The sequence below is a fragment of the Palaemon carinicauda genome, chromosome 7 (assembly GCF_036898095.1).
Source record: "Palaemon carinicauda isolate YSFRI2023 chromosome 7, ASM3689809v2, whole genome shotgun sequence".
NCBI classification, from domain to species: Eukaryota; Metazoa; Arthropoda; class Malacostraca; order Decapoda; family Palaemonidae; genus Palaemon; species Palaemon carinicauda.
The window spans coordinates 22,766,608-22,780,829 of NC_090731.1; the positions used below are offsets into that span (position 1 = coordinate 22,766,608).

General features: G+C 50.5%; 1 protein-coding gene across 2 annotated transcripts in view; it reads right to left on the reverse strand.

Annotated features, from left to right (window-relative positions):
• Nucleotides 1-14,222, reverse strand: part of LOC137643898 (RNA-binding protein NOB1-like) — a 64,544-nt gene that overhangs the window by 8,387 nt on the left and 41,935 nt on the right. For both annotated transcript variants that reach the window (XM_068376645.1, XM_068376646.1), the window contains one exon: nucleotides 5,324-5,459. In XM_068376645.1, coding sequence (XP_068232746.1) covers nucleotides 5,324-5,459 — 136 coding nt within the window. The remainder of the gene's footprint in view (nucleotides 1-5,323; nucleotides 5,460-14,222) is intronic.

Genomic DNA, 14,222 nt, shown 5'->3' on the forward strand with positions numbered 1-14,222 from the left:
CGTGCGATGCGAACTTCTGAAGTACCCTGTTGACAATCTTGAACGGCGGGAACGCATACAGGTCGAGGTGGGACCAATCCAGCAGAAAGGCATCCACGTGAACTGCTGCTGGGTCTGGAATCGGAGAACAATACATCGGGAGCCTCTTGGTCATCGAGGTAGCGAATAGATCTATGGTGGGCTGCCCCCACAGGGCCCATAGTCTGCAGCAAACATTCTTGTGAAGGGTCCACTCTGTGGGGATGACCTGACCCTTCCGGCTGAGGCGATCTGCCATGACATTCATATCGCCCTGAATGAACCTCGTTACCAGCGAAAGCTTTCGATCTTTTGACCAAATGAGGAGGTCCCTTGCGATCTCGAACAACTTCCTCGAATGAGTCCCTCCTTGCTTGGAGATGTAGGCCAAGGCTGTGGTGTTGTCGGAGTTCACCTCCACCACCTTGTTTAGCTGGAGGGACTTGAAGTTTATCAAGGCCAGATGGACTGCCAACAACTCCTTGCAATTGATGTGAAGTGTCCTTTGCTCCTGATTCCATGTGCCCGAGCATTCCTGTCCGTCCAGAGTCGCACCCCAGCCCGTGTCCGATGCGTCCGAGAAGAGACGGTGGTCGGGGGTCTGAACAGCCAATGGTAGACCTTCCTTGAGAAGAATGCTGTTCTTCCACCACGTTAGAGTAGACCTCGTCTCTTCGGAAACAGGCACTGAGACCGCCTCTAGCGTCATGTCCTTTCTCCAGTGAGCAGCTAGATGATACTGAAGGGGGCGGAGGTGGAGTCTCCCTAACTCGATGAACTGGGCCAGCGATGAAAGTGTCCCTGTTAGACTCATCCACTGCCTGACTGAACATCGGTTCCTTCTCAGCATGCTCTGGATGCATTCTAGGGCTTGATTGATCCTTGGGGCCGACGGAAAAGCCCGAAAAGCTCGACTCTGAATCTCCATACCTAGATAGACAATGTTCTGGGATGGGACGAGCTGGGACTTCTCTATATTGACCAGGAGGCCCAATTCCTTGGTCAGATCCATAGTCCATCTGAGATTCTCCAGACAGCGACGACTTGTTGGAGCTCTTAAAAGCCAGTCGTCCAAATAGAGGGAGGCTCTGATGTCTGCCAAGTGAAGGAATTTCGCAATATTCCTCATCAGTCTGGTAAACACAAGAGGTGCCGTGCTTAGGCCAAAGCACAGGGCTTGGAACTGGTACACAACCTTTCCAAAGACGAACCTTAGGAAAGGTTGGGAGTCTGGATGGATGGGGACGTGAAAGTACGCGTCTTTCAGGTCCAACGAGACCATCCAGTCCTCCTGCCTGACCGCTGCTAGGACCGACTTCGTCGTCTCCATCGTGAACGTCTGCTTGGTGACATAAGCATTGAGAGCACTGACGTCCAGCACCGGTCTCCAACCTCCTGTCTTCTTCTCTACCAGGAAGAGACGGTTGTAGAAGCCCGGGGATTGATGATCCTGGACTATGACTACCGCTTCCTTTTGTAGCAAGAGCGACACCTCTTGTTGCAACGCTAGCCTCTTGTCCTTCTCCTTGTAGTTGGGAGAGAGGTTGATGGGAGACGTAGCTAGAGGGGGACTGCGGCAGAACGGAATTCTGTATCCCTCCCTTAGCCACTTCACAGACTGAGCGTCTGCACCTCTGCTCTCCCAAGCTTGCCAGAAGGTCTTGAGTCTGGCTCCCACTGCTGTCTGGAGAGGAAGGCAGTCAGAACTTGCCTTTTGCGGACTTGGAACCCTTCTTGGACTTGCCACGGTGACTGTCGGCACGGGTACCTCCTCTGCTGGAGGCTCTGCCACGAAAGGGCGGGATGAACCTAGATGCAGGTGTGTCTACTGCTGCAGGGCGGAAGGGTCTAGGCACGGAAGGTAAGGTTTTAGCCTTACGTGCGGAAGATGCCATAAGATCATGGGTATCCTTCTGGATAAGCGAGGCAGCCATCCCCTTAATCAGCTCCTCCGGAAACAGACACTTGGAGAGAGGAGCAAACAACAACTCTGACTTCTGGCAAGGAGTGATACCAGCCGATAAGAAGGAGCAAAGATGTTCTCTCTTCTTGAGGACTCCCGACACGTACGAAGCCGCAAGTTCACCAGACCCATCCCGAATGGCTTTGTCCATGCTAAACATGATCAGCATGGCAGAGTCTCTATCTGAAGGGGAAGTCTTCCTGCTTAAGGCTCCCAAACACCAATCGAGGAAGTTGAAGATCTCGAAGGCACGAAAGACTCCCTTCAACAGATGATCCATATCAGAAAAGGACCAGCAGATCTTCGATCGTCTCATAGCCAACCTGCGGGGAGAGTCAACCAGACTTGAGAAGTCGCCCTGGGCAGAGGCAGGAATTCCCAAGCCGGGTTCCTCTCCCGTGGCATACCAGACGCTCGACTTGGAAGCAAGCTTGGTAGGCGGAAAGACGAAAGCAGTCTTTCCCAGTTGCTTCTTGGAATGCAACCACTCTCCCATAACCCTCAAAGCTCTCTTAGATGTCGGGCGAGAACAAGCTTGGTGAAGGCAGGCGCAGCAGACTGCATGCCCAGAACAAACTCGGAGGGAGGAGAGCGAGGGGTTGCAGACACAAACTGCTCAGGATACAAGTCCCTGAACAAGGCAAGGACTTTACGAAAGTCTAAGGAGGGAGGTGTAGACTTGGGCCCTTCAAAATCAGAGTGCGGTTCATCCAAATGTGCAGCTTCGTCATCCGATACTCCATCATCCGAAAGCTGAGTAGGAAGTGGCAAAGGCAGAGCAGAAAGCTGAACGGCTGAATCCGGCAGTACGGGTGCATGCGTACCTGCGGATCCAACATCATGCCGCTGCTGGTCGGTCTGCGAGCTGGCAACAACAAAAGCAGCGTGCTGGTGTGTGGGAGGGGCTGCGGTGGGTTGCGGAGCATGCTGTATGGTATGTGGAGCATGCTGTAAGGTATGCGGAGCATGCCGCATGGGTTGCGGAGAATGCCGCATAGTGCTGGAACCCGGCAGCTCTACCGCACCTTCCCACTGCTGATGCGGTAGCTCACGCATGTCAACGGATGGTGCAGCAAGAACATGCGTCTGGCAGGGTGGACTGCGCATCGGTGGTGGAGCTCTCACAGGTGGAGTGTGGGAGCAGGCAGCCGCAGTATCTGCTGAGCGCACAACCTCGGCGGGTTGTAGGTTAACAGGTGCAGTGTTAACCTTCTCAGCATGATACTCCTGCATGAATGCCGCAAGCTGCGACTGCATAGTCTGCAGCATGGACCACTTAGGGTCTACTGTGGTTGGAGCAACAACAGACGGAGCAGTAGCCTGTTGTGGAACCACTCTACCTCTCTTGGGAGGTGTGCAGTCATCAGATGACTGCGGCGAGTCCGAACTGACCCAGTGGCTACACATGGGCCGTTGGACTCGCTCGGAAGGGACCTTACGTTTGAGCGGTCGTGAGACCTTGGTCCATCGTTTCCTCCTGGAAACTTCTTCCACAGACGAGGAATGTAAGGGCTCATTCGTCTGTATGTGGATGGGACGATCCTTAACAGATACGTCCGCAACCACTGAGGATACATCCGTGCGCCGATCAAGGCCTGCCGAACCCTTTGGTCCTTCGACATTGCTTCTCCCCTGCGCTTGGGAGCTTGCAAGAGGTCCCGGACTGGGAGGACGACTGGCACGCACAGATGTACCCTCATGCGCAACACTGACACTGACAATTTTCACATCACTAGCACTAACACTTCCCACTGCACTTTTCGCTTTCAGCTCTCTGACATCTGCCAAGAGCTGATTACGGTCATAGCCAATGACTCCACTTTGTCACCGAGAGCCTGAATGGCACGCAACATATCCGCCATGGAAGGCTGAGCACTCGTAGCAGGTTCGGGAGTCACCACCACAGGGGAAGGAAAAGGTTGAGGGGCATGGGGAGAGGAAAAATCCACAGAGCGAGAACTCCTCCTGATTCTCTTTCTCTAACCTACGTGCATTTCTAAGGAATTCGTTAAAATCGAATTCCGAAAGCCCAGCGCATTCCCCACATCGATCTTCCAATTGACAGGATTTACCCCTACAATTGGAACACACGGTGTGAGGATTTATAGAGGCCTTCGGAAGACGCCTAGCACAAGTCCTAACGCTACATTGCCTGTACTTAGGGACTTGAGACTGGTCAGACATCTTGAATTTAGAAGTAGTCAAGGGGAGATTCCAAAATCTAGCAAAGTTCGTTAACAATTAATCCAAATTAATTCCAAAAGCTTGCTAAGCTAAAGATAAAGCTTCCTGAATAGCGAAGGCTAAACTCTAGAGTGAATACATCACCAAATCGTGAACAACAACTCCAGAATCAACAGCGTATCCAAGTAGGTCTTGCCGGCGGCACGACAGAGGAAAAATTGAGTTCTTGTTGACAAGAAGTACTTGAGTACCTACTCACAGATGGCGCTGTTGTGTACACCCCCACCTGGATAGCGATCGCTGGCGTATCCCGACCGTAGATTTCTGTCGGGCAACGGAGTTGACAGCTACATGATCATCGGGTAAGATTAATATTGAAAAATATATTATATTTTGTTAGGGGTTTTGTTGGTTTATTTGAATGGTGGTATGGTTCATGTCTATTTTGTGTTAAGTGTATGATTAGTGGTGTGTGATTTTTTTGGGTTGTGTTTTGTTGTAAGGAAATATAGTTTTAAGGATGTTTTGTTTTGCTGTCCTTTTTGTCCAAGAGTCCCGCTGCTGATAACGTAAGGGGAAAGTTTGTGTTGCGGACGCAATTGTCTGTTCAGTGTGATCAAGGGTGTGGGGGTTGTTGTTGCAACATCCCGCCACAACAGCCAAAGACAAAAGTTAATTCTTTGACAGGATAGTGGCAGGATGCACAGCTGCAGTTACTACCTGTTGTTAACGACCTCACAAACAATTTCAACAGCTGCTCAGCTGAAGACATTCCCTATTTCAAAGGTTGAAATTTTGTACAGCATACTCGTAAGAACAAAATAATACTTATTACATGATTTGTAAAAAACTACAACTCCATCTTTCTTTATAAAATTCAGTATATATTCAGTAAACAATAAACTTAGAACAATGGAGTGAAAAAACATGAGTGGCAATGCAAAGGTAAAATAGATGTAAAATTCATGGTTATTTTAGGGCTGAAATATAGCTGAATGGTTGAATTAATTGCTACATTAGCAAAATAAAATTATACCTCAAGAAAAACAAAGGAAGTAAAACCCTCCTTTGGCAAAAATTAATCTCAACAAACTTGACAAATTTAACATTCAAGCACTATTAAAGGAGTATCATTATTATCTTATTTAAGAAACTTACCGGGATCGTAATCTTCGTGCAATGGGTTAGTCTTCTTCTTGCTTATCTTACTAGAAAATTGTCTGACTTCTTTCTGATCAGCTACTAAAATGGGATTCCTGGCATGCTGGCCTCCCTTAGGTCTTGGTAAACTGAACTGCAATAAACATAAGGTTTATTTGATGACTCAGATTATAATCACAGAAATATCAGGTGGCTACCTGAGACCCCTGAATAATGGGGAATTAAAGACATTAGTTTCTTCTAATGAATGATAAAATTTCTATAATAAAGTTAATAACTGTATTTCTATACTTACCTGATATTCATAACGCTTCTCTCTCAAAGCTGGTTAAGTATAGATTGCCAACCAAATACTGTAGGCTAAAAATTTTCCATTTTCTCTCCTGAGAATAAATAGTCTTGCCTCTTTAGTGGAATGATAAGATTACATGGTAGTGTATGGCAATATAATTGATTTTCATATTGAGATTATTTATTTCAGTACTGATTTGAAAACCATATACTGTTCTATTCATTATTTCTAAGAAAAAGCTCATCCACTGAAATATATTTCAATATAAAAATTGTTTATTACAGTGAATCTTCCCTGTCAATCATGTGCTGAATACTTCATTGCCATAGGAGGGACAGTGGTATGCAGTCTCAGAAGACTTGGCCAGGAAGTCCAACATTTTACACTGAATTAAACTTTGTAAACATACCTCTTGCTTTGTTTCACTGAACAGTAATTAGTATCCATCCTTAAATCAGCAAGTTTTTACAAATATGACAAATTCGAAGATAATTTGTATTTTTCCTAACCATACAAACCTTAGCTATTTACAAAGGGTATTACTTTTAGCGTAGCTGAAATGGCGAGCCATTAGAATTTAACGAGGGTGTATTACCCCCGCGCTAGTTAGCGGGGGGGGTAGGGGAGTGGTAGCTAGCTACCCCTCCTCCCCCTCACACACAGGTGAATACTCACTTTCACTTAGAGGTAGGACTTGTCTTGGGGGACAGGGCTGGCGGGCAAATATGTGTAAATAGCTAAGGTTTGTATGGTTAGGAAAAATACAAATTATCTTCGAATTTGTCATTTGTTCCGTAACCGAAATACAAACCACGCTATTTACAAAGGGTGACTTATCCCTTAGGAAGGGTGGAAAGTCCCCAGCCATACTGGCTTTGGCTTTACCCGGGGACTCAGAATCCGAGTGAGTCGCACTCGAGAAAAGGAGTCCCTGCACCTCACAAGTTCCTTGCACCGCAAGGAACCATGTGGCCTACGTAAGCTTGTGTGTGAAGGAAGAAGTGTGACCCGTCTTAGGCAGTTGACCTGGAGTTCCAGAAGGAACTCTGGGTTAAGACGTTCCCAATACCACCTCGTCAGGGTATGGGGGACGCGACAGTATTGACTCAATACTCGGAACACAAGGAAGCATGGTTTACCTGCAGAGGTTCGAGGTCAGCTATGCAGAGACCAGGATGCTGCTTCCCCGTAGAGGGGATGATGAAGAAAGAAGTAAGGGCCAGACATACTTCTTTCGTTCATGCAGACTAAAACCTGATAACAATGCCCTCAACCTTCTGCTACCTGTCCAAAAAGGAGCCTGAGGTTAGACCAGCTGTTGTGTAGCCACCACAGAGCGATAGAAAACGTATCGAGACTCCTGTGGGTCACGCCCTGCAGGAAGCGGGCTGCGAAGGTCATCAGACGCTTCCAGACTCCAGCTTGTAGCACCTGCGTCACAGAGTAGTATTACTCGAAGGCGAGGGACGTTGCGATGTATCCAACATCGTGCTGTAGGGCGACGTGACGGGGGAGGGTCTGAAGACAGGTCGAGATGAATGTCCTTGAGTCCGGGCTGAAGAGGTATACTGGTGACTCTCCCCCCATGTCCTCCTTGTGTTCCCAAATCGGCTGCAACTGAGGCCAAACTGCAGCTGTTCCCAGCGCTAACCTCTCGATTCCTGTACTGGCAAGAAAGAGAAGGTCTTGGGACATCAGACACAGAATGGAGACTCAAAATCTTGAATGAATCGGACCGAAGGGTCGGGACCCTCAGATTCTGAGTCTAGCCAACAACTCAGGAGCGAGCCTGAATGTTGCCTTCCCCTCTTCCTTAGAAAGGGGGGGAGTAGTAAGAGACCAAGAAGATTGCTCACACACTGGCCGTGGCCAGAGTGAGCAGAAGACCCAGGGCGGAATACAATCCGAGGCCTGTCGTAAAAGGGTCTTGAGAAGATCTCTTAAAGGACTAAAAGTCCGAGCCATGCTCCAAGTTGGAGGTCTTCCTCCGACTAGGGCAGGGACGATCGTAGCTTCGCATGAGCGAGGATAGATCCAGCGGGCAGGAAAAAGTTATTCCTTTAAGCCTGAAGGTCAGGGAAAGGCTGAGCGACAGGCTTCATTGCCAAGAGCGGAAAGGAGTTTCCTCCCGCCGAAAGGCAATAAGACCGTTATTGCTGGAGAAGAGGCCTCACGGGAAGAAGTATATCTCCCACGGCACCAACCACCTTAGACTCTTCACTTTGCCTGGGAGACCCCTGTGGATGACTATCGCAGATGACGCGACCTCCGTACCGCGACTGTAGCGGGTTGTCTCTTCTAGAGGAGGAAGCGTAGTGTCTCCAGGCATGAAGCCGAAGCGACGCCCCGGTTCGGGAGAGATGTCGCAGTGTGGTTGCTTGAGTAGTCTGCGCCGTGGGAGAAGCTCTCCCGGGAGTTCCGTCAGGGGAAGCAGAGGGTCCAGAAACCGTTCTGCACATAGTCCCAGTGGAGCTCTCCCATTGAAAGGTTGACAGACAACCTGGTTTTGTTGAGACCCATTGTCCGCAGACAAAAAGGAGGGAAGACGCAGGCGTCGAAGTTGTCCCACCATCACCGGAATGCATCTTGCCAGAGTCTCGGGGTCTGAGACTGGGGGGAAAACTAGCGGAAGCTTGAGGTTCCAAGCTGTCGCGATCAGGTCCCCCAGACCAGCACTTGCTGGTTACCCAAGGTCAAAGACCCCTAGGTACACTCTCTCTATGAGGCTCTGCTCGGATAGTCTGAGAGAAACATTCCCCTGCCTGGAATGAGAGAGCCGATGGTGGAATTGAGAGAATCTCAATCATCCCGATATCTCTACTGCAAGATGTGAAGGTGTGAAAATGCGTCCCCTGCTGGTTAGCATGAAGTCGACACGCAACGGGGCGACTTGGCAGGAGCGGTAGGATCTGAAGAGGGGCCAGACTAAGGCCCTTAAGCCTGCCTGAATGATGGAGAGGTATCCTTCAGGTCTTGACCATAGGCCTGGACCGGAACATGCCCCCCCCCCCCCCTTTCCTTTGACGAGTCCGAGAACCGCATCAAGAATGTGGGGAAAGGACGAGAATATCCACTACCATCAAGAGGCTCCATAGGTCAACACCCATTGCAGGTTTAATAGTTCCGCTGGTCCCATAGGGCCAGGGAGTCCGGTTAAACATTGCCTGAAGCCACCGGAACTTGGATCGCCCCACATGGAACTTATCCTGAGGCGACCGTTCGGACTATAAACGGGTCAATGAGGAAAGAAGAACTAGGAAACGTTCCAAGGTAGGGCTGAAAACTCTGCTTGACTGAGAACAGGTACTGCGACTCTCCTCAGTCTTGCCACGGTGAACCGAAAGGAAGGCTCGGAGGATGTGGTAACAGAATCTGGCGTCCCCAGGTGGTCACCCATCCAAGTACCGACGTTGCTTAACCTCGCTGGACGGACGAGAAGCGGGGTTTCCAACGTGGTAAGGCGGTTGACTCAATATCATGGCCAGATACTCCAGATGTTGAGGCAGAGGAAGAGAAGGCTCCAAGCAAAATACCATGAGCCCACACTCATGGTCAGCATTCGGAAGCTTTTCCCGGCGCTGAATCAGGTCGAAACCCGAGCCTACCGGAGTTGACCAGCCCTCCAAACAGCAGAGGAGGCGGAAGTCTGCACCTGAGCGGCCAAGAGGAAGGCAGGGAGAGTTCTCTGGGGAAACAAACCTGCTATGCCACGGCGGGATAGCCACACTGCATCATAAGCAGGAATACTTGCAGTTTAGGCTGAATTCGACGAGCACCCTGGAAGATGGATGGAATGGAAACTGAAAGTACCCGTCCTTCCGATCCAGGGTTAAAGGAGTCCTGTCGCCTCGTTACCAGTCTGATCGATTCTGCTGGTCTACGCTGGCCGAAGTTTGTTCGACAAACTTGATCAGGGCTGAGAGGTCGACTATGGACGTCCCCTCTCAGATCCTTCCTTACAAGAAAGGATCGACTGAGGGGGCCGGGGGTGAAGCCGTCGATGATCCTAAGGAAGACCTTCGCCTAAGGTATGGATCATTCTGCCCAACCGGGCAACTCTGCTGATGCTATGGCATAGAGGTTCAGAGACACTGAATTCGCTGACAGAGACGGCAGGCGCGATATCCTTGGCTACTCACAGAGATTGTGCGGGAATGGGCATCGGGAAGCTGTCATTCGGATGAGTAACCTTAAGCATCCTCCCAGCGAAAAAACCTGCAATCCTAGAGTTCGTGAACTCCTTTTAGGACTATGCCCCCCCGGGGGAGTCTCCCGTGCCATCTGTTCCTGACAGGAGGAAACTGCAATTGGACACCTTGTCCCAGTTGTCGTAGCCGATAACTTAGGCCGACGTGGTTGAAAGAAAAGGGAGCTGGAGCCCTGCAGAGTCTGGAAGAAAGCGCCTTGGAGGAGTGAAACCGGAAGTCGATTTACTCCGCACAGCAGATGTTTAAGTCTCTGTCCTTGGGCAAAGACAAAACTCTTCTCAAGGATGGAAGGGTGTCTGAGGTCGTTGACCTCCACAGATGAGACACCCGAAGGAAGCCTTCAGTCAGTGCGTCCAGATGGTACAACATCGAGCTTGTCCGCAAGTAGATACTTAACGACGAAAGGCCAAGGTGCCTGAGCTCGAGAGGAGGAAAGTACCCTTGATCTTCCTGTAGCTTCCTTGAACCAAACCTCGGGCCGTAACCGAGGAGGGAAAGAACCTGGTAAGCTCCCAGAGGAAGAGGTAAGCAGTCACCCCTTGTCCGATGGAGAAATCTTCAACGGAAAGCCCCCCCCGCCAAAAATCCTTCCAGGGCGGGAGAAGGAGAGAGTACTCGTGCAGGAGAGGGGACCCTCGAGACCGACCTCTTGGGAACCAACTTCGCCCTGGGGGAAGTCACCACGAAGTCCACTCCTCTCTTTCTCTTCAGCGTAGGAGAGACAGCCGCTGGTTTGTTACCCTGGCCGGTGAGTGCTGGTTTCATAAACCTCATTAACGCCCGTGCCAGCGGATCAAACCATGTCTGCTGCTCCAAGGACACAGAGTCCGAAATCCTCGCTAAGGTGAAAGGGATCGGGCGATCCTTTGGAGAGGACACGACGGTTCCTGCCTGAAAAGAAGGTGGGAAGAATGCTGTACTGACCTGTCTTCGTCCTGCACTACCAACCTGTGCTTGGATGGAGGTGATCCCGAGTGCCGCCTAGGAGCACGCGTCCCTGCTGCTACCACCGGCTGTGGAATTCGCCGCGAACTATGGTCGCGCGAGGGCGAACGGTCGCGCAAAGGCGAATGGTCGCGCGGGCGCACAGGCGAGTGGTCGCGCGGGCGCGCAGGCGAGCGGTCGTGAGGGCGCGCAGGCGAGCGGTCGCGAGGGCGCGCAGACGAGCGATCGCGCGGGCGCGCAGGCGAGCGATCGCGCGGGCGCGCAGGCGAGCGATCGCGCGGGCGCGCAGGCGAATGGGCGTGACGGCGAGGGATCGTGCTGCCGCTTAGGTGAAGAAGATCGCTGGCGGTAAGCGATGGCGAGCAGCATGTGTAGGTGAATGATCGCGTGATAGGGTGCGATGGTGATCAGCATCCGCAAGAGGGCGATCGTTCAGGGTTGTGCGATGAGGAGCAGCATGCGAAGCGGGCAATCGTTCAGGGTTGTGCGATGGCGAGCAGCATGCGCAGGTGAATGATCGCGTGAAAGGGTGCGATGGTGATCAGCATCCGCAAGAGGGCGATCGTTCAGGGTTGCGATCGTTCAGGGTTGTGCGATGAGGAGCAGCATGCGAAGCGGGCAATCGTTCAGGGTTGTGCGATGGCGAGCAGCATGCGCAGGTGAATGATCGCGTGAAAGGGTGCGATGGTGATCAGCATCCGCAAGAGGGCGATCGTTCAGGGTTGTGCGATGAGGAGCAGCATGCGAAGCGGGCAATCGTTCAGGGTTGTGCGATGGCGATCAGCATCCGCAGTTGAGGGTCGCGCGATGGCGATCAGCATCCGCAGTTGAGGGTCGCGCGATGGCGATCAGCATCCGCAGTTGAGGGTCGCGCGATGGCGATCAGCATCCGCAGTTGAGGGTCGCGCGATGGCGATCAGCATCCGCAGTTGAGGGTCGCGCGATGGCGATCAGCATCCGCAGTTGAGGGTCGCGCGATGGCGATCAGCATCCGCAGTTGAGGGTCGCGCGATGGCGATCAGCATCTGCAGTTGAGGGTCGCGCGATGGCGATCAGCATCCGCAGTTGAGCTAGTAGCTGGCGAACCATGTTCCTTCAGAAGTGTTGGAGAACGTTGGCGTGCCAGCTGTAACACACGTGGGCGATCCGGAGATCGCTGGCGAGCTGATGATCGCTGACGAGCTGACGATCGCTGACGAGCTGATGATCGCTGACGAGCTGATGATCGCTGACGAGCTGATGATCGCTGACGAGCAGAAGGCTACGCGTGGAAGCCCGCGCAAAGAAGAAGAGTCCTTGACCCCGACCTGAACCTAAGTTCTAGATCGCGAGGGCGAACGTGGGCGCACAGGGCACGTAACAGGAACTGCAGGGAAGATCATCTTGAAAGCGCTGACGAACAGGAGAGCGCTGACGAACAGAAGGGCGCGCAGGGAAACCCTGACACGCAAGGGAAGAACCCCCGTGGGGGCAACCCTTTGCCCCGAAGGGATCGTTGTCCGCCGGGAGACTGATGTCCGTCGGAAGACCGTTGTCCGTCGGGAAGACCGTTGCCCGTCGGAAGACGAGATTAGACTGCTGTCCATCTGCACCAAGACGGAAGATCGAGAAAAAGAAGTTGTAGGCTGCAAACGGAGATTCAAAAAGGCGCCTCAAACACCCTTATAGGGAGATGAGAGGCCCTTACGACGAGGCGGACGGAGGGCCTTACGGCGAGGGAGGCCAACAGCAACAGCAACAGAAGAAACCTCCGAAGAGGAGTCTCTATGAGTGTACTCTCTCGCGAACGAAAGAGAAACACTTCGTGGAAGAGACTGGTCAGCCAGTGACCTAAAAGGGGCAATCCTCCGAAGAGGAGATCCTGCAGTTGCCCAGCCCCTTGAGCGAAACTGCAGGTGCGACCGCTCAGCACCAAGAGCATAGTCGCACGAAAAAAAGGCAAGAGAAGAACCCCCCAAAAGAGGAAAAGCTCAAGCCTGGACAGGAAAAAACTTCCCTCGGAAGGAAAGTTATCCGCCCAAGGAGGCAAGCCTCCTGACTGTTCTAAAATGAACTGGAGAGCTGTCCGTCGACACGGGAGTACTACCAGTAGAAGGAGACACGCCCCTGACGACAATACAAGGGGGAGGCAGCAACAGCCGAATCCCCAGGACTCAACCAGACAGCTCACACCGTTGCTATATTACAGAAACGAACTAGATCGGTAACTGTAAAAAATAAAACAAATAATATTAGTACACATTCATTCCCCCGGGAAGGCTCCGAAGAGGAATCCCGAGGAAAAGGAACAAGAATTACACAATAGGCACGTGCCCTCACAACCACTTACACTCGCGGAAGGAGAGCTGTAACCAAAACAGAATTATAACAATTATAATTATGTAACTATGTAATTATGTAATTTAAAAATGAATGAACACTAAAGAAAAAAACGAAAACCCCGAAAGGAATCGTTCTACAAGCTGAAAAATTAACAACTACAATTAGATTCATAAACTAATTGAGACAAAATGTACGGCGTAGCAACCCCACCCACACGGGAAGGAAGCTACAAGGGCGTAGTAAAACATAGTAAAAGGGTGAACGACCTCAAGAGAGAGAGAGAGAGAAAGACCGAAGTCAAACTCGATCGCAACCCATAAAATTAGGCCGTGGTGGCCTAACTGCCGAGGCCTCCACGTAGATATCGTACACTACACACACACATCTGAAAAGGAAACTTACTTATTTCTATACTCAAATATATATACAAACATGAAAACATGTTTACATATATATTGAGTAAAAGAAAAGTAAGCGATTAAGTAAAGACAAAACAGACAATGGCTGCCAAGCGAGGACCAAGACAGAGACGTCTGTCACAGTCCGAGCCAAAAGTGAAAGTGAGTATTCACCTGTGTGTGAGGGGGAGGAGGGGTAGCTAGCTACCACTCCCCTACCCCCCCCGCTAACTAGCGCGGGGGTAATACACCCTCGTTAAATTCTAATGGCTCGCCATTTCAGCTACGCTAAAAGTAATACCCTTTGTAAATAGCGTGGTTTGTATTTCGGTTACGGAACAAATTAATTTTGCAACCAAATTGCTGACCCTAATTGAAAATTACATCAGTATGTTCACTCTAATTTCCATTTCTTAAGACTGAAAATTCCCCTGATAATTTTTGTCATAAACAGGTCCTTTACTATGTTAAGATAAAGACCCACCAATTATCATAACCAAATCTTACTTCCCCAAACGATACTTAATAACAACTCAAGCATCTCACCATAGCTCTGTTTTCTGGGAAAATTTAAAAAGTTACCATACTAAATTTAGTCTCCAAATATCATGAGTTAATTTTAAATCTGAAAGATAACTTCCCCCATCTATTTGTGTGGCTTTTAATAAAATTCTACATATGTCATAAAATATGAGTAAGGAGTCTTCCCACCTTCTTGGGTGTATTTTTAA